Source organism: Brachypodium distachyon, chromosome 4 (genome assembly GCF_000005505.3).
Source record: "Brachypodium distachyon strain Bd21 chromosome 4, Brachypodium_distachyon_v3.0, whole genome shotgun sequence".
Taxonomy (NCBI): Eukaryota; Viridiplantae; Streptophyta; class Magnoliopsida; order Poales; family Poaceae; genus Brachypodium; species Brachypodium distachyon.
The window spans coordinates 43,458,654-43,482,454 of record NC_016134.3 but is presented as its reverse complement, the minus strand read 5'-3'; the positions used below and the strand labels follow the sequence as shown (position 1 = coordinate 43,482,454).

General features: G+C 42.3%; 3 protein-coding genes and 1 long non-coding RNA gene across 18 annotated transcripts; 1 reads left to right on the top strand and 3 right to left on the bottom strand.

The window, feature by feature from the left end:
• Window positions 1–2,373: 2,373 nt before the first annotated feature.
• On the bottom strand, window positions 2,374–7,249 carry LOC100826900 (U-box domain-containing protein 33). Of its 2 annotated transcripts, none has more exons than XM_010240240.3 (10): window positions 7,108–7,249; window positions 6,796–6,959; window positions 5,665–5,786; window positions 5,310–5,404; window positions 5,114–5,191; window positions 4,896–5,013; window positions 4,711–4,788; window positions 4,303–4,434; window positions 3,691–4,035; window positions 2,374–3,312 (listed from the first exon to the last, which is right to left on the bottom strand). In XM_010240240.3, the coding sequence occupies exons 2-10, from the start codon at window positions 6,935–6,937 to the stop codon at window positions 2,605–2,607; spliced, it is 1,818 nt and encodes a 605-aa protein (XP_010238542.1). In that variant the 5' UTR covers window positions 6,938–6,959; window positions 7,108–7,249; the 3' UTR covers window positions 2,374–2,604. The 2 variants fall into 2 exon arrangements, with proteins under 2 accessions (XP_010238542.1, XP_003576877.2); XM_003576829.4 differs by having other exon boundaries at window positions 4,711–4,773.
• On the top strand, window positions 3,252–20,273 carry LOC104584738. 11 transcript variants are annotated; one of them, XR_002966052.1, is made up of 7 exons: window positions 3,252–3,389; window positions 5,354–7,306; window positions 7,846–8,241; window positions 8,317–8,390; window positions 8,905–8,960; window positions 9,037–9,163; window positions 11,594–11,731. It is a non-coding gene; the product is annotated as an uncharacterized LOC104584738 (long non-coding RNA). The 11 variants fall into 11 exon arrangements; XR_002966055.1 differs by lacking the exons at window positions 8,905–8,960; window positions 11,594–11,731 and adding exons at window positions 19,885–19,952; window positions 20,131–20,273 and having other exon boundaries at window positions 7,846–8,390; XR_002966050.1 differs by lacking the exon at window positions 8,905–8,960 and adding an exon at window positions 11,241–11,279 and having other exon boundaries at window positions 7,846–8,390; window positions 11,594–11,736.
• Window positions 8,134–13,294, bottom strand: LOC100826586 (U-box domain-containing protein 33). Of its 3 annotated transcripts, XM_024462920.1 has the most exons (11): window positions 12,782–13,294; window positions 12,334–12,455; window positions 12,116–12,237; window positions 11,886–11,990; window positions 11,578–11,767; window positions 11,125–11,265; window positions 10,437–10,904; window positions 9,548–10,315; window positions 9,037–9,204; window positions 8,317–8,390; window positions 8,134–8,241 (listed from the first exon to the last, which is right to left on the bottom strand). In XM_024462920.1, the coding sequence occupies exons 1-10, from the start codon at window positions 13,008–13,010 to the stop codon at window positions 8,334–8,336; spliced, it is 2,370 nt and encodes a 789-aa protein (XP_024318688.1). In that variant the 5' UTR covers window positions 13,011–13,294; the 3' UTR covers window positions 8,134–8,241; window positions 8,317–8,333. The 3 variants fall into 3 exon arrangements, with proteins under 3 accessions (XP_024318688.1, XP_024318687.1, XP_003576876.1); XM_024462919.1 differs by lacking the exon at window positions 8,134–8,241 and having other exon boundaries at window positions 8,294–8,390; XM_003576828.4 differs by lacking the exons at window positions 8,134–8,241; window positions 8,317–8,390 and having other exon boundaries at window positions 8,742–9,204; window positions 12,782–13,293.
• On the bottom strand, window positions 15,085–20,864 carry LOC100831085 (U-box domain-containing protein 33). Of its 2 annotated transcripts, XM_010240237.3 has the most exons (10): window positions 20,581–20,864; window positions 20,110–20,459; window positions 19,615–19,739; window positions 19,398–19,510; window positions 18,811–18,915; window positions 18,309–18,687; window positions 17,575–17,706; window positions 16,948–17,418; window positions 16,099–16,827; window positions 15,085–15,486 (listed from the first exon to the last, which is right to left on the bottom strand). In XM_010240237.3, exons 1-10 carry the CDS (start codon window positions 20,730–20,732, stop codon window positions 15,298–15,300), a joined length of 2,745 nt encoding a protein of 914 aa, XP_010238539.1. In that variant the 5' UTR covers window positions 20,733–20,864; the 3' UTR covers window positions 15,085–15,297. The 2 variants fall into 2 exon arrangements, with proteins under 2 accessions (XP_010238539.1, XP_010238541.1); XM_010240239.3 differs by having other exon boundaries at window positions 20,110–20,864.
• Window positions 20,865–23,801: the final 2,937 nt, after the last annotated feature.

Genomic DNA, 23,801 nt, shown 5'->3' with positions numbered 1-23,801 from the left:
ATACACTTAGCCAGAAAAGACTAGTTAGCCCCAAAATCCAAAATACTATGGATTCCTGTCCAAAATACTATCTAACAAGCTTTGTACGTTAGAACAAACCCCTACCATAAATGTCATCATCATAAGGGGGAGCCGTCAAGAGCTGTGTGTAACTGATGATGTTGTTGCACTCCTGAAGCTCTACATTTGTTCCTTATCGTTGACATCATTCTCCACTCCTACCTGAGGCTCCACACCATCATGTTTCTTTTGTTGCTGCCCAAGAGAAAGAAATCTTGTTATGAATAAACAGTAAAACTTATCATGTACAGATTGAAACATACCTTTGCTCCTTTGCTTTTTGATACAACCACTTTAGCTGGTTTGCGCTTCCCTTTGAGGAACTTATCAAGCCAGGTTTTTCTTTCTGCTTAAATTTTTTATTGAACTTTTTTTTTCTTGAGCTTTGCAGCAGTAAGAAAACTCAGCCGTTTGTTGCAAATTTGGGTCAACATTTTCTTTGTCATTACATGGCTTATTCGAAGAATTGGTAGTTGCATCGAGTTTATCCTGCAATCAAGTGCTTTTCTAACATCAAACAACACTCTAGAGAGTCGGCTACTTTATATGCCAAACCGTGAAATTTGTGAGACTGAGACAAACTCTTGTACCGAAGTTGAGCTTCCAATTTTGAATTTTCTACCACGTTCCTTCCTTGTCTATCTTGTATGCTTCCATTGCGTGCTTCTCCGGTACTCTCTCCGATTCTAAATTCTTGTCTCAACTTTTTCCAAATATGGATGTATCTATTCATAAAAAGTGTCTAGATACATGTAATATTTCGACAACAATTTAGGATTGGAGGTAGCAGATCTCTTTAAGTAGTAATGCGATGGTAATATCTCTATATTCATCAAATAAAGAACTTTGAGATCATGTCCACACAATATTCTGTCCTATTGAACATACCACAACTACATGAAGCTGTTTGGGTCACAGGATCACCGATCACTATGCGCTCCTCCTGTCGGATTCAGCATCAACGCGCTCCAATCGGCATCTTAGGGCTATTTGTAGCGTATGACTGAAAAGTGGTACCTATTTGTTGCAATTAACAAAAGTTGACGTGACCTTGAAACCTAGCCCCAAATGTGGTACTCCCTCCGATCCATATTAATTGTCGAATTATTACATGTACCTAGACGTTTTTTAGGCATAGTTACATCCATATTTGAGCAATTTTGAGACAATTAATATGACGGAGGGAGTATCTTTTTGTAATTTATTCATTCGTAAAAGTTACTTCTTATTCAAGTGATGGCAAAAGTCCCCTCAAAATAGGAAACGAACCTGATGAAACGAGGAGCCCAAAATGCAAAAGAGTTTATATGGGCCTCCCCATCTCAAAGTCACCCAGTGGGCCGGCCGGAAACCTACGGAACGCGAGTATGGTACGAGTAGTCAGAACGTGCGACGGCGTTATCGTACGGCGGGCGCGGCGGCGAGCCAGCGATGGATGCCTGGGAGGCGGCGGCGGAAGGCAAACTGTCTGGTAATATCAAATTTCCAATCCCCCCTCCTCCCTCCCTACCTCCCTCCCTCTCTCTCTCTCTCTCTCTCGTTGTGTTCGATCAATCCCGCACCGAGAAAATCCCCATCGCGTTTTGCTTTTCGATTAATTGCATCGCATTGCGTGTCCTCTTCTTCGCTTTTGTAGTAGCAGGTGATTGCGGGGGTCAGGTGGCCGATGTGTGGTGGTCAATGTCGAAATCTAACCGCTCGCCTTGTAGCAGCTTAAGCGAAGTCATCCCTCAGACACTCACAAACTTATTCGCAACAGGCAGAATTTATGTTGGGGAGATTTGATCATATCCCACTTTACTTTGTACTGTTTGGTAAGGACAGGTTGATATGGACTCTCGGTTTGTCTGATGTTGTGCTGCCTGGCTCAAAATCTGGATGCTTGAACTGCGTATGCCAATTTCAATGTAAATTTGGCGTGAAAGCCCCTTCAGTCCATTGATCCGATTGCTTTATTACTACTTAGGTATAGCTTGTGGTGCTATCTAGTAGTATGATCATATATGAAAAGATTACTACTCCCTCCGACCGGTATTACTTGTCTCGGATTTGCCCAAATACGGATGTATCTGTGTAAAAAGCGTCTAGATACATGTAATATTTCGACAAGTAATTCCGGCCGGAGGGAGTATAGTTTTACATATTGCTTCAAGCTGTAATAGGATCCTGAGATGTTTGGTGCACGTTTCCAAAAATCGCCATGCACGCTTTATCTATTACTCGCTCCGTTCCTAAATTCTTGTTGTCGTCGTGGTTAGCACGACAAGAATTTAGGAACGGAGGGAGTATTATTGCCACTCCATTTACATGTTCTAAACTTGCAATGAACCACGACAAGAATTTAGGAACGGAGGGAGTATTATTGCCACTCCATTTACATGTTCTAAAATTGCAGTGAGAGCAACACACAGTCCTTTTCTATTGTACATTATGTTCTAATTAATGACATTCATAGATAGTAATCTATTCAAAACAGAAACGCTACTAGTGTTTATTGGCATTTTGCAGAAAGTTGCTGGTGCATTGTAGTGCTGGCATGGTTCTTCAGCTTCCATTACTCCATTTCCTGGATTTACTTGCAGTTCTCATGGTCTGTAGGATGTCCAGCGATCTCCAGTCGGCATCGGCGGTGATTGTTGGCCGCTGCTTCCGCTCCAGGCTGCAACACTTCAGTCCGATCCGCAGGAGCTGCTTTGCCTGCACCTCTGGCCAGCTCCCGGCAGAGGCGTCCAGTAGGCCGTGCACAGCGTCCATCTTGATCGCTTCCTGCACCTGCTCGACAATATTGAGGTCAAGCAGCCCTGTGAGCACCTGCAGGATCACCACACCGAAAGCATACACGTCCGACTCTGTGGTGAGCTCGCCGGTCATGAAGAAGACGGGGTCCATATAGCCCATCGTTCCCATTGGGTTCGTCCGCCTGCAGATGGTGTCCTCCTCCAGCGGCTTCATCTGCACAATGCGCGCCGTGCCAAAGTCTCCTAGCCGGCTCACATTGCCGGTATCGAGGAGGATGTTTGTCAGCTTCAGGTCTGCATGGATGATGGCGTGGGGGCGGCTGGAGTGGAGGTGCGCCAGCGCGGAGCGCTGCTCGGCGAGGATTCTGACACGGTCTCTCCATGGAAGCCCCTTGGCAATCCCATCCATGAGCGTGCCATTGGGGAGGTGCTCGTAAACGAGGACGCATGATTCCTGGCACACGCCGATCAGCCTCACGATGTGTGGGTGCTCGATTCTGCCCAGCACTACAACCTGGGGAGTTCCAAACATGATTGGGATTTCCTCAGGTTACGATCATGCAGTTCATAGATGCTTCACCAAGTAGTAAGGTATGCAAGTCTGTTGCTTGTTCCACCTACTTATCTACGTCTACAAGTTTTGATATATGTAAGGAGGATGGGTGATTAACAATTGATCCATCAACGTGTTATTAAAATGTGTAAAAACAGTTCTCTGAAAAGAAGTGCAGAAATTGCAATCCTGTTGGAATTCTACTACAGTTCATATGGGTATACTTGCTTATTACTGTATGAATGAAGGTTTGCTTCTTCTTACAGTTATTCGTAGTATGTGTTGTTGTGTGCATCCTTAGAAAGTTAAAGGAATGGCCTAATAAACATTTATATTTACCTCCTGCTGGAACTCTGGGAAACCTTGTCTACCATGGGGTTTACCATGGGGTCTCAATAACTTGATAGCCACTGCCTTGCCACCTAGTTTCCCTTTGTACACTGGGCCATAGCCTCCTTCTCCTATGAGATTTTGTGAGTAGAAGTTGTTGGTCGCTTTTCCAATATGCGCCATGGAGAACTGCACAATGTGATCTGGAATTTGCAGATCTGGGTATCTTTTTTTTGACAAGGTCCTCTCCCTCAGCAAGTCAATCATTTTTCTAGGTGACAAGATGTTTTCTTCATGATTATGGCTCTCATCTTGTAGGTCTTTCAATTTCCTTTGGAGTTTTTCCATTTCCTCCTGTACAAAACAAATGCCATACTGAAGATTCAGTGCTGTACCGATGCTGTGGAATACACTTCGTGTCCCATGATTTCTATCACCTATTTTTCCGTTCCTGACTCACAATGTCTCCAAACTTATCTTGTTAGTATTAATTTTATTTTGGACATATTTTCACCGTCATAATTTGGAATTCTTCACCTAGCCATGTTTTTGTGTACAATCTCATCGTTCTGATTTCAAACAGAATAGGCTATGACAAAGGTTGTGTCGTGTAACTTTTACCATCAATTTTGCAGCCTCTCCAGTAATATTTCTGGAACTCTGTATCTCATCAGATTGATCAGCATCCTCTTCAGATTTGTTTTCCACCTCCTCCTCATAAGCATTTGATTCCTCAATGCTGTGTTCAGCTTCCTGCACATCATGGAGCAAAACTTTATTTTATTAAAAATAGTTGCACCTTGCAGAAGTCATGTTCAAGGCCATGTTTTTTTCACCGCAATATAGTTTATTAACATGCCTTTGAGACAACAGTGGTAAGTATAAGGTCAAACATGCTTAAGTGCAGCGTAAACTCAAATACAATGTCATTTGTTTCTGTATGTGGGGGCAAACTTAAAGAGTAGGCATAAATTTGGAATGCACATATTCTGAAAGTTGTCTTGAAAGCAAAACAAAGGCAAGTTATACCGTTGCTAATTGAGCAGCACTATCCATTTGAATCACCCCATCCTCATCCATGGTTTCATCTTCCTGAAACGAGACATACTTGAGAATACACCATAAGTTAGGACCAAATTCTGAACCATGGTCATGAACTTGTAAACTGAAACAGTTATTGTTTGCACTGGTAATGTTTTACCAGAAGTACTTACAAAATCACTTAGTGGTGTTGTGTATCCATCAGATTCGTCGCTCAGCTCGTGTATAGATGCCAACAATTCAGAGCTCCTCCCACATCCACTGCTTCCAGTATGCTTCAGATGATCGTTGCTGCACTTATGAATGAGGAACCATCAAGTAATTACTGGATTTGATCCAGATGTTACCAAGAGTAGTTCATCTGCAGATATGGACTTCAGAGAAACTGTACCTAGTGGACACGTATTTGCCATTGAGCACCACCAAAACCTGACAGCATTTGCGAAGCACTGCTTGCTTTGACAAATTCCTGCATAACTTGGTTTAGTGATATACTGTTTATATGTGCTAAGTTGCTGTTACAGTTAGTAACATATACCAAGCGGGAAGTGCTTTCTTTTGGGGACGAGTTCACTTTATGATCTCACCTTGAACCAATGACAATTCTCTTAATTTTGAGCTTCTTTACCAGGTTCACAAGACCATCAAGAATGTCATCGTGAGTAAGGTAATGTGCCCTAACCTGCAAGGACGCATGCATGTTTACTAAACTTGTCTTCTGTTAAAGAGTTATCTTGTTACCCTTACTATTCATTTTCAGAACCTAATGTAATATGGATTTGATCTCTGTGCACATAGTTTGTTTTCTTAGCTGTTAGCATCAGATATAACCATTATTCCCCTTATGTTATTGCTAGTCTGAGATAATTCATGATCGCTTCTTGAATGAACTCTGATAACTGATAAGCACGAATGTAAAATCTTAGGATAGAATAGCTTTACCTCTCTTGTATCACATATGCCTTTGTATTGTGATAACATTCTGATCATTGATTCTGTTTCTCTGCCTCTGTGCATCTCTTTCTCCTTTTCATCTGCAAACTTGTATAGTACCTTGCCACCCACTGCAGTTGTTGGGTAGAAACAAAGAATTATCTATGTAGCTCATAAAAATAAGATTATATATACTTAATCATGTTAATATTTCTGCTCATCAAATGTAACTATTTTGTTGAGTAAGTCGTGAGTGTAATCTTCTACAGCATTTTAGGGAGGGTTGTTTCTGGACCTAGGTCCTATGTCCTAGGCCAGATGCCATTGGATTCCACCTGAGAGAATTGGGGATATGGGCCAGATTAGATTTGCCACTGGTTATGTGCTGTTAATCATGCCAAGAATGAACAACAATGCATGGACTAATAAGCCTAAGGGGGATGAACTTTATTAAAAAAATAAGAGGGCCACCTGTACCCCGAGGTGCTACAGTACCCAGCCCAAGACAACATTTAAGAAAACATTATAATCCAAAAAAGATGCATTGGGAACTGTGTAGTACAATAGAAAAAAAGTATCTGGGGACAACATAGAACTGCATACCCTATGACCATTATAAAAATAGGTGTTTGCTGGTCTGTAAGACCAAATTAGTTGCTTGATTAAGATTAATGGTGTGTAATCAGTTGCCAAACATGGGACTAAACAAATATTATGTGACAAAACAAAGAACTGTGTATCCCTAGGCGGTTTGTACCGTGCATAGCCTAGGTGCTGACCTAGGTCCAGCAGGCGATTACCAAACATTTTAGCTACCCACTGCTGCTGCACTGTGTGCATTATCCAGATGTCAGGAAAGCAGGAAAAGGCTGTTTATTATACCGTCGAAGTTATTGATTAGGCACTTCCTTTCCTGGTCTGGTAGAGAAATCAGGAGTGCATGGAAGGTAAGATGGCTTTGAATCATTTAATCATGATTAAAAAGCTAAATTGTTGCCTTCCAATTATCGATAATTTTCAAATGAGGATTGGATAGCATATTACTTTCTATTCAACACAAGTTAAAAGATAGTATGCTGAGTTGCACATGGCTGACCAAGAGTACAAAGGACGGAAAAGATTTAGCTGCAGAAATCTTACTGAAGGGCATCCACTTGGATGGCCAGTGAACATTGACAAGGGTTATAGTGGCCCTGGGGAAATTTGCAGCAGCCCATAATATGTTAGCCTTCTCCTTTCTGAAGTTCTTTCCGACTGCAATATGAACCTCTTCTTCATCCATATTAGTCGCTCCCTATAGCGCCCTAAAAAAATCAAGAATCAACATCAATTCTAGAATTTGCTTTTGCTATCTGGTTCAGCCGTTCAGTAGAACCTGAACAGCTGAAACACTACATCAAATAGGAAAAGATGAAGATATTTGGAAAGGGTCTAAAAGTCTTGTGGAAGTACCTAGCTGTGCTGCCCCAACTCTTCATCAACTCAGGGGCATCAATATCAGTGTCACCTTGGCCCTTTTGTGCCTTTGCTTTTTCTAGGAAGTATCAGTTCATAGAACGGCTAAAGGAGAGAGTCTGGTGGTGGTTTTAAAGAGTGGCCTTGGATTTGGCCTTCCTCTGATTGCAGGCAGAAGCTGTAAGCACGTCATCAGGTCAGTGTCTTTGGGTCCTATGTGTAGTCCAATGAGAAAAATCTAGTTTCAGTTTAGGAAACATTTGTTTATCCTTTCACCAGTCATTCCAAAATAGAATTGACCAGGTTGATAATTAATTGGGGGTTTCTGGTGGCAGGAAAACTTGTCCTGCATATTTGGAAAAGACTCACATTCTCTAATGGTTGGTTCAAAAGCAAATAGAATTGACACAAATCCACATGCACCTTTAATATCTTGGAGATATGTTAATAAATTTATGTTTTATCATTGATTTTCCAAAAAATAATTGTTAATTTGGGTAATTTATAGCTATGCCCTTTTCTTTAAAAAAGAAAAGAAAAGTCAGCTTTATCATTTTCCGCTCATTAATGAGCAAGTATTTAGTGAGAGATATCTAATCCTGAGGGAAACCTTGGTAACTTCCAAGAAGCTGGTTGTACATGCCTGCCCTCAATGACTGACTTTTGATGCTTAGTAATGAAGTCGTGCAATCAGATGGTGATCATCACAGACCATTTTATCTCCCTGGCTGGCAGTGCGGCAGTGCCCATCAAAGGGTTGCTTTCAAGATGTGGAAAAATTGCCCAGGAGATATAATTTGATATGATTAGACTATTGCAACATTGTTCTTTCCCTGGAGGTGGCTCTCACATAGTTCTTGCTCTCAAGCTGTCAATATAGTAATGGTACGTTAGCGCGTCTCCTGTTTTTTTTAAGCACTTGACTTGTTGACCAGCATATACCAGCATTATACCCTGAAGTACAATACTAAACATTGAGGTGCAGCTTGTATCTGTTGGAATCTCATCATATTCATTTGGACGGAAGTGCTTGTCGAGAAGAAATTACACATGAGTGATGTCTTGACATAGTGATACGTCAGATGATGAACTGGGCTCCTGCGAAAAATCTAGATAGACCATGACTGCAAGGTGGAACAAGTTTCTTTCTGGTTGCTGATTTCTGAAGATACCAATTGATAATTCATTCTGCTAGTTTCTGATCAGATTTACTGGGAACTTGGTCAGTCATTTGAGACAAGGACATCATACCTTTTGAGTTTGTTGAGCAACCTGCATAGGTAAGAAAGTTTGACGAACTTGGGTATATCAAACATCTTGTAGAGAAATTTTTGTCCAACTCGATGGATTTGTGTCATTAACAAAGAGGACAAAAGAAGCAGGTGGCTCTTTGGGAATGGATTGACCTCTTGAAAGGATTAATTTTGAACATTTCAGATTTCCAGAATAGACAGATCGATGCTGTGACTAACAGACTTGCAGAATGGATGTAACATGTAAAATGACAATTTAACATACTCCATTCTGATATGCGCATTCATTCACGAACCATCGACATTCAAAGGCGAGTCTTCTTCAAAAACATTCAAAGGCCCCGAAGAAATATTGATAGTTCATTCATGCAGTGTGCATATGTAACAGCAATATCATTACCAGAAAACTTTTCTTTTTATAAATCCATTTACAAAGTCCAGCATGTCACTGATGGAGCTCCAAGTCATTACATTTTACATACAAATTTTGCTCAAGAAACAAAACAAAAATCAATGTCTGTACCTTTATTCTTTCTTTCAGAATACGCGCGGGAGCATTTAATTCTTGTGGTTTGTGCCTATTAATCTGCGCAAGGAGTTAAGCACACAGTAATTTTCCATTTCCAAGTTCTGTTGTGATAAAGCTAACATATTAATTTGCATTTGTCTGCAGCCATTCTTGGATTGCAGAACGGAGGGCATGGTTCGGCAAAAGATCACGGTGGAGTAGCTCAAGGTTTGTCATGGGTGACGTATGGTGGCCACTGTCAATCCACTCCCTTATAGCTTCGGCTTCATAGGTAAAACCATCTGCAGCAATTAGAGGCTCCCTCATGACATCCTGCACAGCATATAAATGCAAAGGTGAAACGACCTGGAATTATGAATGCTGTTTATGCAAAAAATCAACTGAAATCACTAGAAGCACCAAAAGGTCCTTCTCAGCTTCATGTGTAAACGGAAGAAGTGCTTTTGAGATTGCTAGAAGCACCAAAAGCTGAAGCAGAAGCCCAAACAAACAGGGCCTAAGAATAACAATTCGAAACAAAAATTCAGGTGAAATCTAAGGTTTCAATCAAACTTGCTTAAGATATTTTTACAGATATCCCTCCGCATTTCAATTATAATCAATTATCTAGACAGTCGAAGAAAATGGTATTCACCAACTGAAATACATGACTCACCTGTAATATTGGACAAATGAAATAGGATGGCACACCACCAAGGTCTTCTGATACTGATTTAAATGACAAGGAACATAGCCTAGTGGAAGCAGACTGCAACATCTGTTCAAGTACAGTCCAAACCTCCGTTTTCAGGTCAGGACGATTTTTTCTTCTGATTTCACAACATCTCAAACCTACCCGAGCCAATTGCTCAGCCTGCATAGCTGGCCAGTCCCCAGCAGATGAATCCAATATTGCTTCCAAGCAACCCTTTTCCACCGCCCGTTGCACATCTTTCAACAGCCCGAATCCTGGTCTTCCAGTCAAGAGGCGCAGGAGCACGATTCCGAAAGAGTATACATCAGATAGGGGTGTCAGATCCCCAGTCATAACATATTCAGGATCAATGTACACAAAAGATCCCTTTGGGTGGGTGTGCCTATATAGAGTGGTGGTGTCTCTAAACTCATCAGTGGACATTCGGCAAACACCAAAACCACTGAGCTTAGCTACATTGTTTCCATCAAGAAGAATATTAGATGCTTTGAGGTCACTGTGAACTATGCTATGGGGTTTATTAGAATGGAGGAATATGAGCGCAGAGCAAACATCAGAAACGATGCGGGCGCGCAACTGCCAACCAAGAGGTTTAGAATTGTCCTTGCAAGCCAGGCGATCATCCAAGCTTCCATTTGGCATGTATTCGTAAACAAGAGCTTGAGTGTCTTTGCAAGCTCCTATAAGAGTCACCAGGTTTGGATGCCGCACCCTGCTGAGAATTTCTACCTGCAAAGTAGGCAGCACAAACCACTTAACTCCGGAAGACAGTAATTTATCTGAACCAGCAAAATGCCAGTTCAGTTGAGATGAAAGAAAGCGAATAATTAACTAGAAACAACAATTCAACCTCTTGATTGAATTGCGACTGTGACTGTGTGATTTCAGGATTTAATTTCTTTATAGCTACATTTGTGTGCCGAAGAATGCCCTTGTACACACTTCCATATACACTTTCTCCAACCTTCAATGATTGCTCAAAGTTGTTGGTTGCTTCCTTAATCTCTGAGCAGGATAACTGTGTGATGTGCATTGTCCCCTCCGCAGTTGCACTAGACTCTCCTTTCTTTGCGCGCAGTGCTTCTACCTCTCTTACAGCTTTGTCGCGCTGCAACATCAAATCCTTGATGATACGGTCAGAATGGCCAATTTTTTTCTCCAGGGCCAATTTTTTCTTGCGTTCCTCCTGAAGCTTTGCACAAAGTTCATCTGTTGTTTCTGTGAGCCTCTCAACTTCCTCCATTGTTGTTGTCAACTTTTCTTCTATTTCATTCTTTTGCTTCACTTCTCCAAAGTACATATTCTCTGAGGCTTGTGCCTGTTGGGAAAACTGAATGTGAGAAAGTATTTCTCCAAATTTTTAGCTGTCAGTAATCCAAAACAGTGGTTTGAAATTTGTCTACAATTTTATTATCGAGAGTAATGTTTTTGAAGGTGGTTCACAATGCTCTCACTGGGTTACATCCAATTAAAATAACTGTTAATTAGTGTACGTGATACTTGATATGACTGACAAATGCAAATCAACCTACTCTTACTTTCTGGGAAGCCTCAAATAATTCTCTTTCTGCTTTCTCACGACTGCATTTTTCTTCATAAGCTTGTTGTCTTGCACTCTCCAACTCCCTGAGTATATGCTGGATTTTATTGTCAGGCTTGTCGTATTCTTTAACATCTTCCTGCATGAGATAAGGTAAAAACTTCACAATCAAGGTTTTCTCAAAAAGATTAACCATCTTCACACTTTGCTGCTGTCAATACACAATGGAGTTCTAGAAGTTGGGAGTAAAATTAGACTTAAACATCAAAAATATAATCTGGTGCTGTACCAGCTAAAATAGTATATTGTGCCAAAAAAGAAGATAAAATAGTATATAATGTAACAACCATCTATTCGTGTATTTATCAAGCAGATTCTCCATCATCGATCACATCTGAAGTGTATATTGTGCCCAAAAGTACAGATCTGACATTTACATAATTGTGCTTACCTTTTCATTATCGCAGGATCTGTTTGGACTAGTCCTTTCGATATGTGGTTCAAGATTTGGTTTGTGTAGCCATGTGTTTGAGACACACCACGTCTCTGACAAGCTAGTTGATCTATCCACTGAAAACTTTTGAGCACCAGATTTTAGCCTGCCTTCTTGCATTGCTTCATGGCTAAGGGGAGTAGTCTTCCTAGTGTAGAGAAAGCGAAGACAGGGAGGGAAAAATGTCAAAAGAAGTCTTGAAGTTTGCTATCTAATCCTAATCCTAAGAACATAAGAGAAGATCATTCGCAGTCGACCAAGCGTACCTACGGTAAACAAGTGTTCCTTTGCAAATGTACCATATCCTGCAGAAAGGATCTGCCTGCTGTTCTACAATTTGTGCTTTCTTGGACTTGAGAGCTTTCATTTTCCTGTACTCTTGAAAGCAAGAGTTAGATTCGTCCCTAGTATTTGCTAATGATCACAAAGTGTTCGTCTATTGTGATCATCGTACATGGAAGTTGAAAAAGACCATTGGAAATTCGGAGGCACATACTTTGTGTAATTCTTGTCAGCTGCTGCCCCCATGACAAGAGCAGTAACACGATGTTCAGAAATGAGCTGCACTAGTCGCTCTGCAACATCATCTGATTCAACCACCATTTTTTCAGCCTGGACCTGTGAAATATACACCGCAGATCATTGGGATTTGGGGCTATGCATAATTTGCTTTACATTCTGATCTGAGAACTGACATGCGTGAAGCAAGCAAACCTTTTCCTGCGCGCATAAGAGCAGGTTTTGATCCAAAATGTCACTGATCCTTTGCAACTCTATCTTCTTGTGTGCAATCAGCTCCTGCTCTCCCACTTGGCTAGCTGGAATCTTGGCACCCACTGTTAACAACACGGGAGCATAAATATTTGCATCCATAATTACTGTAGTAAAAAACTAAAAAGAGAGAACAATATCTGACTAATCTTGGCACCCGTTTTGAGTTAGTTTTTATTGCACAAAGGGAAACAGAAACACTAGTGCAAGCAAATTTGCAGGGATCATGTTAACTGAACATGGTTCAGAGATTGAACTGACGGGAAAAACCAAAGGCTCGCGTGCTGAAAAGGCAAGCGCATCAAATGTCATCTTAAAAGAAGAAAAGAAAATTCCTTTTCGTTATGGAACAGGATAGAAGCAGAAGAATAGGAGCAGGAAGGAGGCGTACTAATGGGGAGGAATTTGGGACGGGAATAGACGTGAATGAGCACAAAGGCGGCGGCGTCTTTGGGGAACTTGTGCAGCGCCCAAAGCACCAAGGCCTTCGATCCAGCCACCTCCCTCCCGACCGCCAGGTACACCTTCTCGCGCTCGCCGCCTTCGCCATCGCTGCCGACGGAGGAGGAAGGCTCCGGCGAGTCGCCGGCGCGCGGCGAAGGGATGCCAGCCGTGGCCATCGCAGCCGTATAGTTTCTTGGTGTCCTGCTGCTCTGCTCAGCTCAGCTAAGGTCAGCTTTGGAGTTGTCTCCTGCGCTTGGCTCCTGGCGTATTTCTTCTAGGAATTGCCCCTTTAATATTTGCTCGTTCAAACCATTTGATAGATTAATCTTTTTTATCTGGACTCATTAGATATTTTGCATAGATTGAGCTAACTAATGTAATAGCTAAGGCTGCCAGTACACACTTGGGCTGACTTGTTGTTGCCAAAACGGACGGCTGTTTTGTTTACAAAGCTATGTGATGTGACGGTAAGCTTTATAATGTTAAGGGAATTGCGCAATAGTCTCACTGTAATTTCCATGGAAGGGCATGTGCTTGCTTTTTTCATGGACGACTTGTGCAAAGTCTTTTACTTTGTGAATGAGTAAAGAACAAAACTGCAAAGTCATGCGATACACTCACTTCCCTCTTGGCTCTACTCCTCATCACTCACTTCTTCGTTTTTGGTTCTAGAATTCGTGCTACAGTCAGCTGGGCAGGAGCAGTGCATGCCTGGCATGGCGTCCACTAAAATCGAGGTCACACATTGTGTAACTCTTCTTCTTCACTCCTGTTCTTATTTTTTTGCTGGATTGAAAACGACACAGAGTCCACCATATCTCAAGCAATCACGCATGCTCTGTGGTTGCCTCTTGTCTTCCCGATGAGCTCTTGATGCATACCACCTGTTTGCCTGAATTCCCGGTTCATGTTCTTGATCAACACAAGGCTGATAACGACCTATGATTCCTCCAGTTCCTAGTTGCCTCATCACGCTGCCAATAAATCACCTCGTCATTGTTATGCTCAGAACTCACAGGTCTTTCTCTTTTGTCAAGCTACTGCTTTCTTAGATATACCAACCAACTGTCCCAAAAGACCGATCTGATAGGAAGAGGAGATATGATATACTCAACACACTCGACTATCTAAGTTCTGATTGATCTGTGTCGGCTCTGGGGATAGGGGGTATTCCGGAACCTAGGAGCACGGGCCACGGCCCCACCATGGCAGCCTAAGGCTCCCCAGGGATGGGGTACCCCGAGGACCGCCTTCCCGGGAATGGTCTTCCCGGGAAACTGGTGCATGTTCTCTCCTTTCCCGGACCCGGAGCCGGAAGGCTCCGCGGGGGCGCCTGGTCTGATGCCCGGGGAGAGAATACTCACTGCTTACCTCAGCCAGTCCTGGGCTCCTACTTTGGAGCCCACGAGTCTGGGCTGGAACGAATCTTCCTGTTCAGAGGCGTCCTCAGGATTGCGCGACTGCGGTGTGACGCTCGCCAGCGAGGACTGCAGGCTGGACGCGGCAGGTTCACTCTTACCTTTTGACCGGCCAGCTTCCATGCCGTGCCAGGATTGTCACCATTTCGGCCCAGACAAGGCCGAAAGCTTCTCTGCGCCCCGGACCGGGTACAGATCACTTTGGACAAAAGCCACAAAGCAGGCGGACAACTTCATATTCGTCTTGTAGCGAGGATGTTCTCCTGTAGCGGCACGCATGCCGTGTGCCCCAGTTCGCCACTGTGGTGTCCCCTTGAACTATAAAAGGAGGCACATGGCTTTCACCCAAAAAAAGGTTGGCATCAGGGTTAGTCCAGGCATAGAACTCGAGGTAGGAGAAGGGTTGAGGTTCTTCTGACCGCCGGAGAAGAGCAGCATGTGCTTCTCCCTCCTCCCCGGGTCGCCGTAGTTTATGCTTGAGCTCGCCGCTCCGGCAAGCTCCTTGTAATCTTTCCTTGATCCAGCCACCACCATTCATACGCTCAAAGCAGGATGTAGGGTATTACACCTCCGGGTGGCCCGAACCTGGGTAAAGCGACCAGAATTGAGGCCTTACCGGTGAAGTCCGGGGCGCTCCTCACGCCACTCTACCTAAACAACAAAGGGGGTGCTCGCACTCCCGGTGTCCGTGCCCACACACGTGACAATCTGATTGCTGATTTCCTGTATTTTTTGGAAACCATGCTGATTTATTGTAAATGAACTTCTAACTTTTCGAAAGTGAGAGGACGAATGGGTATACATTATATACATCACTTATCATCCCACGTCCTCTTGGTAAAGTTTTTTTCTTGATTCAATCCTATTGCTGAAGTTACATTGCATGCAAGTTCATTCCAAACAATGAGTCTGAATTCATGTACATCACTTCACATTTGTGTGCTCCAAACATTGAGAAAGTGCTAACTGTTCAAGTGGGAAAAACTTTCTCTAGGCTATGCACACTTAAAACATGACATAATACAAATCAAATGGAAGGTTAAAATCACGGTTTCTGTTGCATTTGCCATTCTTGAATTGCGAAACGAAGGGCATTGTTCGGTATTAACTCATGGTGTGCGAGGTCGAGGTAGATCGTGGGGGACATTTTATGCCCCCTTTGAAGCCAGTCCTTTATAGCCTCACCTTCATATGTGAATCCATCAGCTGCAATGTGTGGATCCCTCATGATCTCCTGAAAATATTATAAATATTCAAGGTTATATATTTGAAAGGTGAACACTAACCGCCTATCTGAAAGCAAATAAAGCCTCGTTATATTCAAGTCAATATTAACTATTGCAGTGACTAAATTGTAAAGGTTTTAGGCGACTGATCAGGTAAACATAAGATAATTGTTGGTGCGACCTGTGGCATTACATGATTGAAGTACTTAACTTAATTTGATTTATATATCTATATCTTGCAAATTCGAAAAATTCGACCCATTGTAATGGCATTTTTCAAAGAATCTGCAGATTTGCAGTGGCATTTTTTGAAAGATGAAAATTGCAGTGGCATTTTTCTATTTGATTTGTTAACCATGTTGATTAGATATAGACTTCATTTCACATTTACTTATGTGCAGAGTGCTGGAGCATATCTTTTACTCCTATAAAGATCTAAATTGGTGGCAGTGGCCGGTCAACTTCAGACTGCCGCCTGTTTATTTTGCTCGATCCAAATTAATAGATCACAGTAGAACATTCTTTTTAAATATGTAGTTAATTTTTAGTCTGTAGCAGCACACAGGTATTGTGCTAGTTAAAACCAACAACATAAAGCTGCCATAAGGCCCATAACTGACCTGTGTCATTGGACAGATGAAAAATGATGGTGTCGCGGATTTGTCATCTGGATAGTTAATCATAGCTTGCAGAACACCCCAGGCCTCGTTTGCAAGATCAGGGCGCTTCTTTCTGTCATACCGGCAACATCGCAGTGCCAGTCTTGCCAATTCTTCAGTGTACTCAGGTGGCCAATCCCCTGCAGAGGCATCCATTATATCTTGCAACAGTCCATTGCTCAAGGCTGCCTCCACCTCGTTCGGAAGGCCGAGGGGGTTCTTGCCAGTTAGCAATCGCATCAGAACTACTCCAAAAGAGTAAACATCATATTGCGCTGTGAGCTCCCCTGAAGCAATGTATCCTGGATCCATGTATCCCATTGTGCCTTTAATTTGGTTTGTTCGGTGGTATGGGGTGACAGTGGTGTTTGTCAGATTCAGGGGACGAGAGATCCCGAAGTCTGCCAGTTTGCAAACAAAGCTAGCGTCGAGAAGGACATTGTCAGGCTTCAGATCACCATGGGCAATGCCTTTTGGTTTGTTGGAGTGGAGGAAAATAAGTCCTATGCAGATGTCGGCAGCAATTCTGATGCGCATTTTCCACGAGAGTGGATGTGTTTGGTTCTTGCACTGCAAACAGTCCTCTAGGCTTCCGTTTGACATGAATTCGAAAACTAATGCTTTGGCCTCCCTGCAAACTCCTATCAGAGTGACAAGGTTCGGATGCCTCATCCTAGAAAGTGTTTCTACCTGTAATATATTGGAAAATCACACATTTAGATGCTCCTTTTTACTCTTTCTCATCTGCCAAAACATCTTACTCTTAATCTGATGCAGTGACTGGTATGTTGAAGGAATGATGAAAATTACCTCGTCATTGAACTCTTTCTCTCCTGTTGTGCCTTCACGGTTGAATTTCTTTATAGCCACAGTAGTATGACGGAGAAAGCCCTTGTAGACGCTTCCACATCCACCATGCCCAATCTTTTTGGAGTCATCAAAGTCACTGGTTGCTTCTTTTATCTCTGTGTAGCTGAACTCTGTCAAGGCAACTGCACCAGTGGAGCCAAATACAATGTTACCATTTATTTGGCGCATCTCTTCAGCTTCTCTCACAGCATGGTCTTTCTCGCACTGCAGCTCTCCTTGCAGCTGTTGGAGCTCTTCTATTCTGCAATTGGCCTGAAGAAGCTTGTTCTCCAGCTCTGCCCTTTTCCCATTTGCCTTCTGCAGCTCGTTGCATATATTGAGGTGCTCTTTTTCGAGGCCAGCCTTTTCTCTGGTCAGTCTTTCCTCCACCTCCTTCTTTTCTCTGCAGAGTGAATTCTCCCGTGCTCTGAACTGCAAGAAAACAGTTTGCTTACTTTGAGAGACACATATACTGTGTAACGTAAATTGCATGTATTTGGAGAAGAAAACTATGGAAAATACAGTATATTAAGCAACAATAGTGAATAACTAAATGTATGTGGCAATAGCAATTAGCAAATAACATACCTTCATCGAGGCTTCATACAGATCCTTCTCGGCTTTCTGCCGTCCCTCAGATGCTTCCTTTCTTGAGCGCTCTAGCTCATTGCGGACTCGGTGCAGTTGCTCAAACACTTCATTTTGTATGACTGTTTCCACCTGTAAAAAATTGTGGTTTGCTTTGAATATGAGCAGAAGTTTCCTTTGAATTCAATAGGTATGACAACAGTATCCAATAAGTACTACAACTGAGACCGAAATTAAAGATCTTGATTCTTGCTTGATCAACCAAACTTTTCCAGTGAACTTCTATATGGATAATAGATCAGTAGCACTAAGATTTTAAGTCTTAACATATGGGAGTTTTTCCATATTGCCATTGGAAAACATTATAAGACAATATTGGTTGAGGGAGATCACAGCCATGAACACATTCTAGTATCGATTTTTCTCTCTGCGCTTGTGCTAGGACAAAATCCTCTTCGAATCAGAGTTCTAACATTACATGTAATGTGGATGTCATTTTCCTTCATCTGCTATGCTGTTTCTCGACAGAAATACATGAAAGAATTTGTTTTCACTACAATTAGCAGCAAATGGGAGTTGTGACATCTTGATGCTCACAGTTTATTAGTCATATTCATTTTTGACAATATAGTGCTTCTTAACAGTACTCCGGTGTTATTTGGTCAAGTTATTATTTAGTTTGAAGAAAAAGTGTGGCTATGGTTGAGAACACTGCTCAGTCCAATATGGCTTACCATGGAATGCTGATGTTCAGAGATTGCTATTGAAACAGGTGTTGGCGATCCATCCATACTGTCCAAATCCTTCAGATCTAATGAGGATCCTACAGTGCTTTGTTGGCTGGAATTTGGTGAGAAAACTGTTGATGTCATATCAATCGATTGCCGCCTTGCAAGTGACAGGTTTTCCACACTGTCCACTATTGATCCTGACAAGGGATAACTAACTGAGTTGGAGCGTCGAGGAAGGGCTTCTTGATCTGCAGAGCCTAAGAAACCTGGATGACCTGGTGGCAATGACGCTGATCTTGCAGGGAACTCAGATTGATCTGAGAGAGAGCTCGCGCAGCTGCTTCTGGGTGACTCTGGTTTCACAGAGAGCTGAGTGGCTTCCCTATAATTGATGAAGAACCATGACAGTGTTGTTTTGTTAGGCTGGAAATAATTTTGACTGGTTGCTCAAGATGAAATTGCAAACTTTAAGAAGCATTTTTGCTTGTCTGTATGACGTTCATACCTAGAGCAAGCAAGAGTCTCTTTGGAAACATAGAAGATCTGGCAATATGGTTTGGCCTGTAGGTGAACACTGGCTGCAACTTTTGATTTTGGTATGTTCCTCTTCCTGTTCATGGAAGATTCATAATCAACATAAAGAATTAGATTCTATATTAATTAGAATATTTGACTTCTACTTTAGACTTTAGACAAAGGGAGAGATGAATTGATAACTATTAAAACCATTAAAGGAGAGTTTAATGTCAACTTGGGATTTAAGGATTGTCATTCTCTAAGCAAGAAATACAAAAGACAGACAAATGTTTGATTGTGCTAGAACGGCTATTGTTTAAGAGAAATATTGACTAGTTGGTCGTGCTGCCTTGTTTCCTCTTGTTACAGTGACACAAACATTTGCAGCAAATAATAAATTTACTTATACTAGAGGCGAGCATGTAATTACATGACTCGTGTTATTCTGTGGGGTTTTCGTGTTTACCACATGTGGAACTTTCTTCTACAGAAGCAGGTCAGTTAAGAATAATTTTGATATACTATGTTTATTAATGAAACCTCATTGTAAAGCTGGAATATTGCATTTGGACGTACACTGAGACGGAAGATGTTCCCATAACAAGCTTTGTAATGTGATACTTATCAATGAGCTCTATAATGCCATGTGCAGGAGTGTTCTTCTCGATCACTAGTGTTTCGGCTTGCACCTGTAAATTTATTATTTCTGGTGAGATGGCATATAACATGTAACCGTGAATGAAATGAATATGATTTCTTAATTCATATAGCCTTAGTGAACTAGTTAACTGACCTTTAGAGATATTCTGCAGAAATTAAGGTACTGATTTAAAAGTGCATCCATATCGTCCTTCTCGATCCTTCTGTATGCTCTGAGCTCCTTTTCTTCCAGATGGCTTGCAGGGACCTTGCATAATCCTGCGCATATGGAAACACTGGAGTAATCAAAAACATTACCATAGAGTACTAAACAAGTACTACAATGCTTATCTAAGAGAGGCGAGTGCTTTCTAAAATTATCTGACAGCAGCAGCTTCTAAGTTCATTTGTATCATTTCTGCAGCGCATTCTCTTGGTAAGCAGAGTATGAAAAAGGACATGGAGATGGGGAACAAATCCAGTAAGAACAAGGTTTGTTTCTTTTACCGTGAATACACATGTTACTTCTGAAATGATTGAAATAGTGACAGAAATAACAATAACATCAGAAATTAGTAGCTACTCCATCTCCATGAGTTGGTGCAGATGAGATTCAGAAAGGTCAATTAAAATCAAAGTTAACTGTTACCGTTCATAATCCTCTCGGCAGGCTGATGGACATGCAGCAGGACAAGCCTGAGATCACCACCGTGCAGGAGGTTCCCGGCTGCCCAGATGAGGCTGGACCTGCTGTCCTTGAGGTCCTTCCCGACAGCCACGTGCAGCTTCCCTCCGCTATCGTTGTCCTCCTCTGGCTCAGAGATGGTCGCAGCCTCCTCATCGATCTCTCTGAGGCTGGCGCTCCTGTTAGTACCGCTACCGTTGGATGACCGCCCGCTCCCTCCACGCATGAACATCCTCTCCACCTCAGGGTGAGGCGACCGAGGGGAATAGCCCGGCAATGGTGATGATGACGGCGAAGGGGGAGAAGCGCGAGCTCTGCTGACCACAGCCATGCTCAGTCACCAACTGTTAGTGCTAGAGCTACCATACCAGAGAGAAGAAGCAGCAAGCAATCTCTTTAGAGAAGAGAAGATAATAAAAGTGAAAAAGCGTATACCCTTGGACAGTTAGAGTTTGTTGTTGGAGGCCAAGGCGACAAGGCAGATAGAAGCAAGGAGGAACCAACAAATGGCCGCTTTCTCTTGCTCTTGCCGTATGATGGGGAAATAAACAAATGGATCCCAAGCTGCAGGTCATTCTCTGATACATCCAGGAATTCTGTTAATATCCAAAATCTTTTTTGAGGAAAATATTGCATTCCTTGAGTGTGAAGCAGGAGATGACAGCTTCTGAGAAGCTTCCTGCTGTACTAGCTACGATAGTTCTGACTTCTGAACTCCAATATTGTTTGGTAGTTAGCTTGCTATCTCTTTCAGTCAACACGGATCAATTAATGGCTAGGCAATGCATGTGGTCTGTTCTTGCGCACCTAAGCTAGCCTGAGACGGTGAGACCGACTTGGAAATTGGAATATACGGTATCTTGCCGTTGGTCATGGTCAAGTGAAATGTACCCGTAGTACATCTTCAGTTTGCTTTGAAATGACCCCTCCCAGTGTAGATATACAAGACTTGCTGCAGAGTGAGATTAGGTCAACCTAAATTTAATGGATCAGCTGCCTCTGCCTGGCATGTAACCTTAAATCATTGTATAAAGAGTACTCTTGTGTAAAAAAATATCTTGCTCACTGCATCATTGTATAAAAAATATATTGGTGACTGCAATGGAATGAACTGCTGGTAAGCTGGTAGCTATAGCTAGTAGACTTTGTGCCTGGCTAGGTAGATAGCAATGTACTCCGGCTCTGAGTTGATTACATATGTATATGTTTTTCAGGCAGAATCGGAGGCATATGCGGTGCGAGATGCTTCTGTGTTGGATTAACTTAATTGTGTTAACATAGGCTAGTTTGTTAGGATACGTACATACACTGGAACCAAAGCTCATTCTTATTTTAAGAGTCGTATTCTAAATTACTAGTGTTCTTATTCTAACAGGGGTATCAAGTGTAGATACAACAGCATATGTTTGTTTCTTTAGTTGCACGTGGCCTGACATAACAGGATCCAGTCCGATGATTTTTATAGATGATTGATCCAGTCCAATGTGATGTGAGCTATCTATATACTCCCTACCTCTCATATTAAGTGCCGAAATACATGTATCTCGACGTATTTTAGTACATAAATTTGTCCATATTTAGATAAATTTGAATCACTTAATATGAGACGGCCGGAGGGAGTATATGTCTGAAAACACACATCAACAAGAAGAATAAACTTACCTCGGTGAGCAGCACTATTAGGGCTGTTGATAAAAAAAAAGGGTGCAATATAAGTTATTGATGTATATGAAGGACTGTCGTACATTCAATAAAATTTACTCTTTCCGTTCTATAATTCTTGTCTCAAATTTGTCCAAAAATGGATGTATCTATTCATAAAAAACGTCTAAATACATGTAATATTTCAACAATAATTATGAAACGGAGGTAGTATATGTTTTACATTTTAAAATGAAAAGATTATAAGTTTATGATAATTTCACCATTATTCGCTTCTGTCTTAATGACTTATACCACAACAAGAGATGCAAAAGAAAAAAAGTGATGCATTAAAGCCTTTGACAAAAGCTTTGCCGTGAGCCACGAAAAACCCCACGAGGAAGCTTTGCTGTTAGAGATGCAAATGAAAAAAAGTGCTTCTGGCCTTCGGCAAGTAAACTGTTTCGGGTATTGCCGTGCTACCGTGTATTGGTTGTACACGGTAGGAAAAATGTATCACGTATTCATGTGGTCCATTCGGTGTCGCAAGAGCTGACTCTAGCAGCAAGTATAGCTGGATAGGTCAACTTCTCGTTATTCTTTGGTTGGCCAGAATTCACTACGGGAAAATGCATCGTTGCCGGCGGCCAGGGGCTTTGCCGGCGGCTTTCTATCGGGCCGCCGGCAAAGAGTCCCTTTGCCGGCGGCCCCGAGAGAAGCCGCCGGCAAAGGCTCGGCCGCCGACAAATTGTAAATAAAGCCGGCGGCAAATCACACCTGCCGGCAAAGATACCCTGCACGTGGGCCCGCGTGCGAGGTTAACGGCGGCCGAAACGGCCGGTGGCGGGAGAAAAAAAAACTCTCTTTGCCGACGGCCACCAAAAAAAAACCGCCGGCAAAGAGATTTGTTTTTCCCGCCGCACCCTTCGAATTCGGCCGCGCGCGAACGAATTAAAAAAAAACTAACCCTTTGCCGCCGCCCCAGAAAAGGCCGCCGGCAAAGGGTTTTTTTTCCCAATGTTCCCTCTGGGAAAGAAAAAAAATAATGACTTTTGCCGGCGACCAAAATAATAGCCGCCGGCAAAGGTTATTTATTTTTATTTTATTTTATTTTCCGAAATGTGTCCCCTTCGAATTGGACGGGGAAGAAAAAAAATAATGACCCTTTGCCGGCGGCCCCAAGAAAAGACTTCCGGCAAAGGTCTTTTTTTTCCCCAACCGACCCGTAAAAAAAAAGAAATTAACCCTTTGCCGGCGGCCCCGAGAAATAGCCGCCGGCAAAGGTAGCTTTGCCGCAGGCCAAAATAATAGCCGCCGGCAAAGCTTATTTTTTTTCTTTTTTAATTTGTTTTGTGATGTAAATAAACCATATTGTAAACCCTTTTTGGTTTATCATGTCCCTATATGCTAGTACAACACAAATATAGAGTATCTGATGTTGCACTTTCTTCACAAACTAGACGAACCCGCACGGAAGTTCCAGACTTATGGGGAAAAGTCGTAATTCGGACGTACGGAGCATATTTCTTTAATAAATTGTGTAGATTTTTGGATTTTCATGTTCAAATGTCCTAATAGAACAAAAAGGAAGAGTAAAGTGACTTGAGAACATAAGTTTTGGTGAAAAGCTACCCCGTAGACGCCACGAGGCCCGCAGGAGAGGGCGATGCCTGAAATCACACGACGAATGATCCAGAGAACTTGGAATCTTGGATGATGTCATCAAATGGGTTCATAAAGTTGGTGTTAAGAGGAAAAAACAATCTAAGTAAATGGGCGATGCCACCTCTCAAGAGCCGCCTACAACACCACCGACGTTCGACTTGGCGTTCGTCAATCTCCAGATCGAGCATGCTCCACAGCCTTCTCCACAGACTCCAGTGAGTTCACTCGAAACATTTCAATCTCCATTCATGACTTTTCTTGCTTTCGTTGAGGGTTGGGGTCAATGCCTAATCATCTGTGCAACAGCATCAATTCGGTCGTGGCTCGAACGACCCTTCTTCACACGCAAG

Excerpts from the sequence above, each read along its gene's own strand:
- LOC100826900 (XM_010240240.3), bottom strand. The coding sequence starts at position 6,937 with ATGGATGAAGAAGAGGTTCATATTGCAGTCGGAAAGAACTTCAGAAAG. Across the intron at positions 5,787-6,795 it reads ATCCAAGTGGATGCCCTTCA|TGGGTGGCAAGGTACTATAC; the intron begins GTAAGATTTCTG and ends CAACAACTGCAG. Across the intron at positions 5,014-5,113 it reads GGCAAATACGTGTCCACTAG|CAACGATCATCTGAAGCATA; the intron begins GTACAGTTTCTC and ends TCATAAGTGCAG.
- LOC100826586 (XM_024462920.1), bottom strand. The coding sequence starts at position 13,010 with ATGGCCACGGCTGGCATCCCTTCGCCGCGCGCCGGCGACTCGCCGGAG. Across the intron at positions 11,266-11,577 it reads GATCCTGCGATAATGAAAAG|GAAGATGTTAAAGAATACGA; the intron begins GTAAGCACAATT and ends TATCTCATGCAG. Across the intron at positions 10,316-10,436 it reads AGTCGCAATTCAATCAAGAG|GTAGAAATTCTCAGCAGGGT; the intron begins GTTGAATTGTTG and ends CCTACTTTGCAG.
- LOC100831085 (XM_010240237.3), bottom strand. The coding sequence starts at position 20,732 with ATGTATCAGAGAATGACCTGCAGCTTGGGATCCATTTGTTTATTTCCC. Across the intron at positions 19,740-20,109 it reads TGCCGAGAGGATTATGAACG|GATTATGCAAGGTCCCTGCA; the intron begins GTAACAGTTAAC and ends CCATATGCGCAG. Across the intron at positions 17,707-18,308 it reads CTGAACATCAGCATTCCATG|GTGGAAACAGTCATACAAAA; the intron begins GTAAGCCATATT and ends AATTTTTTACAG.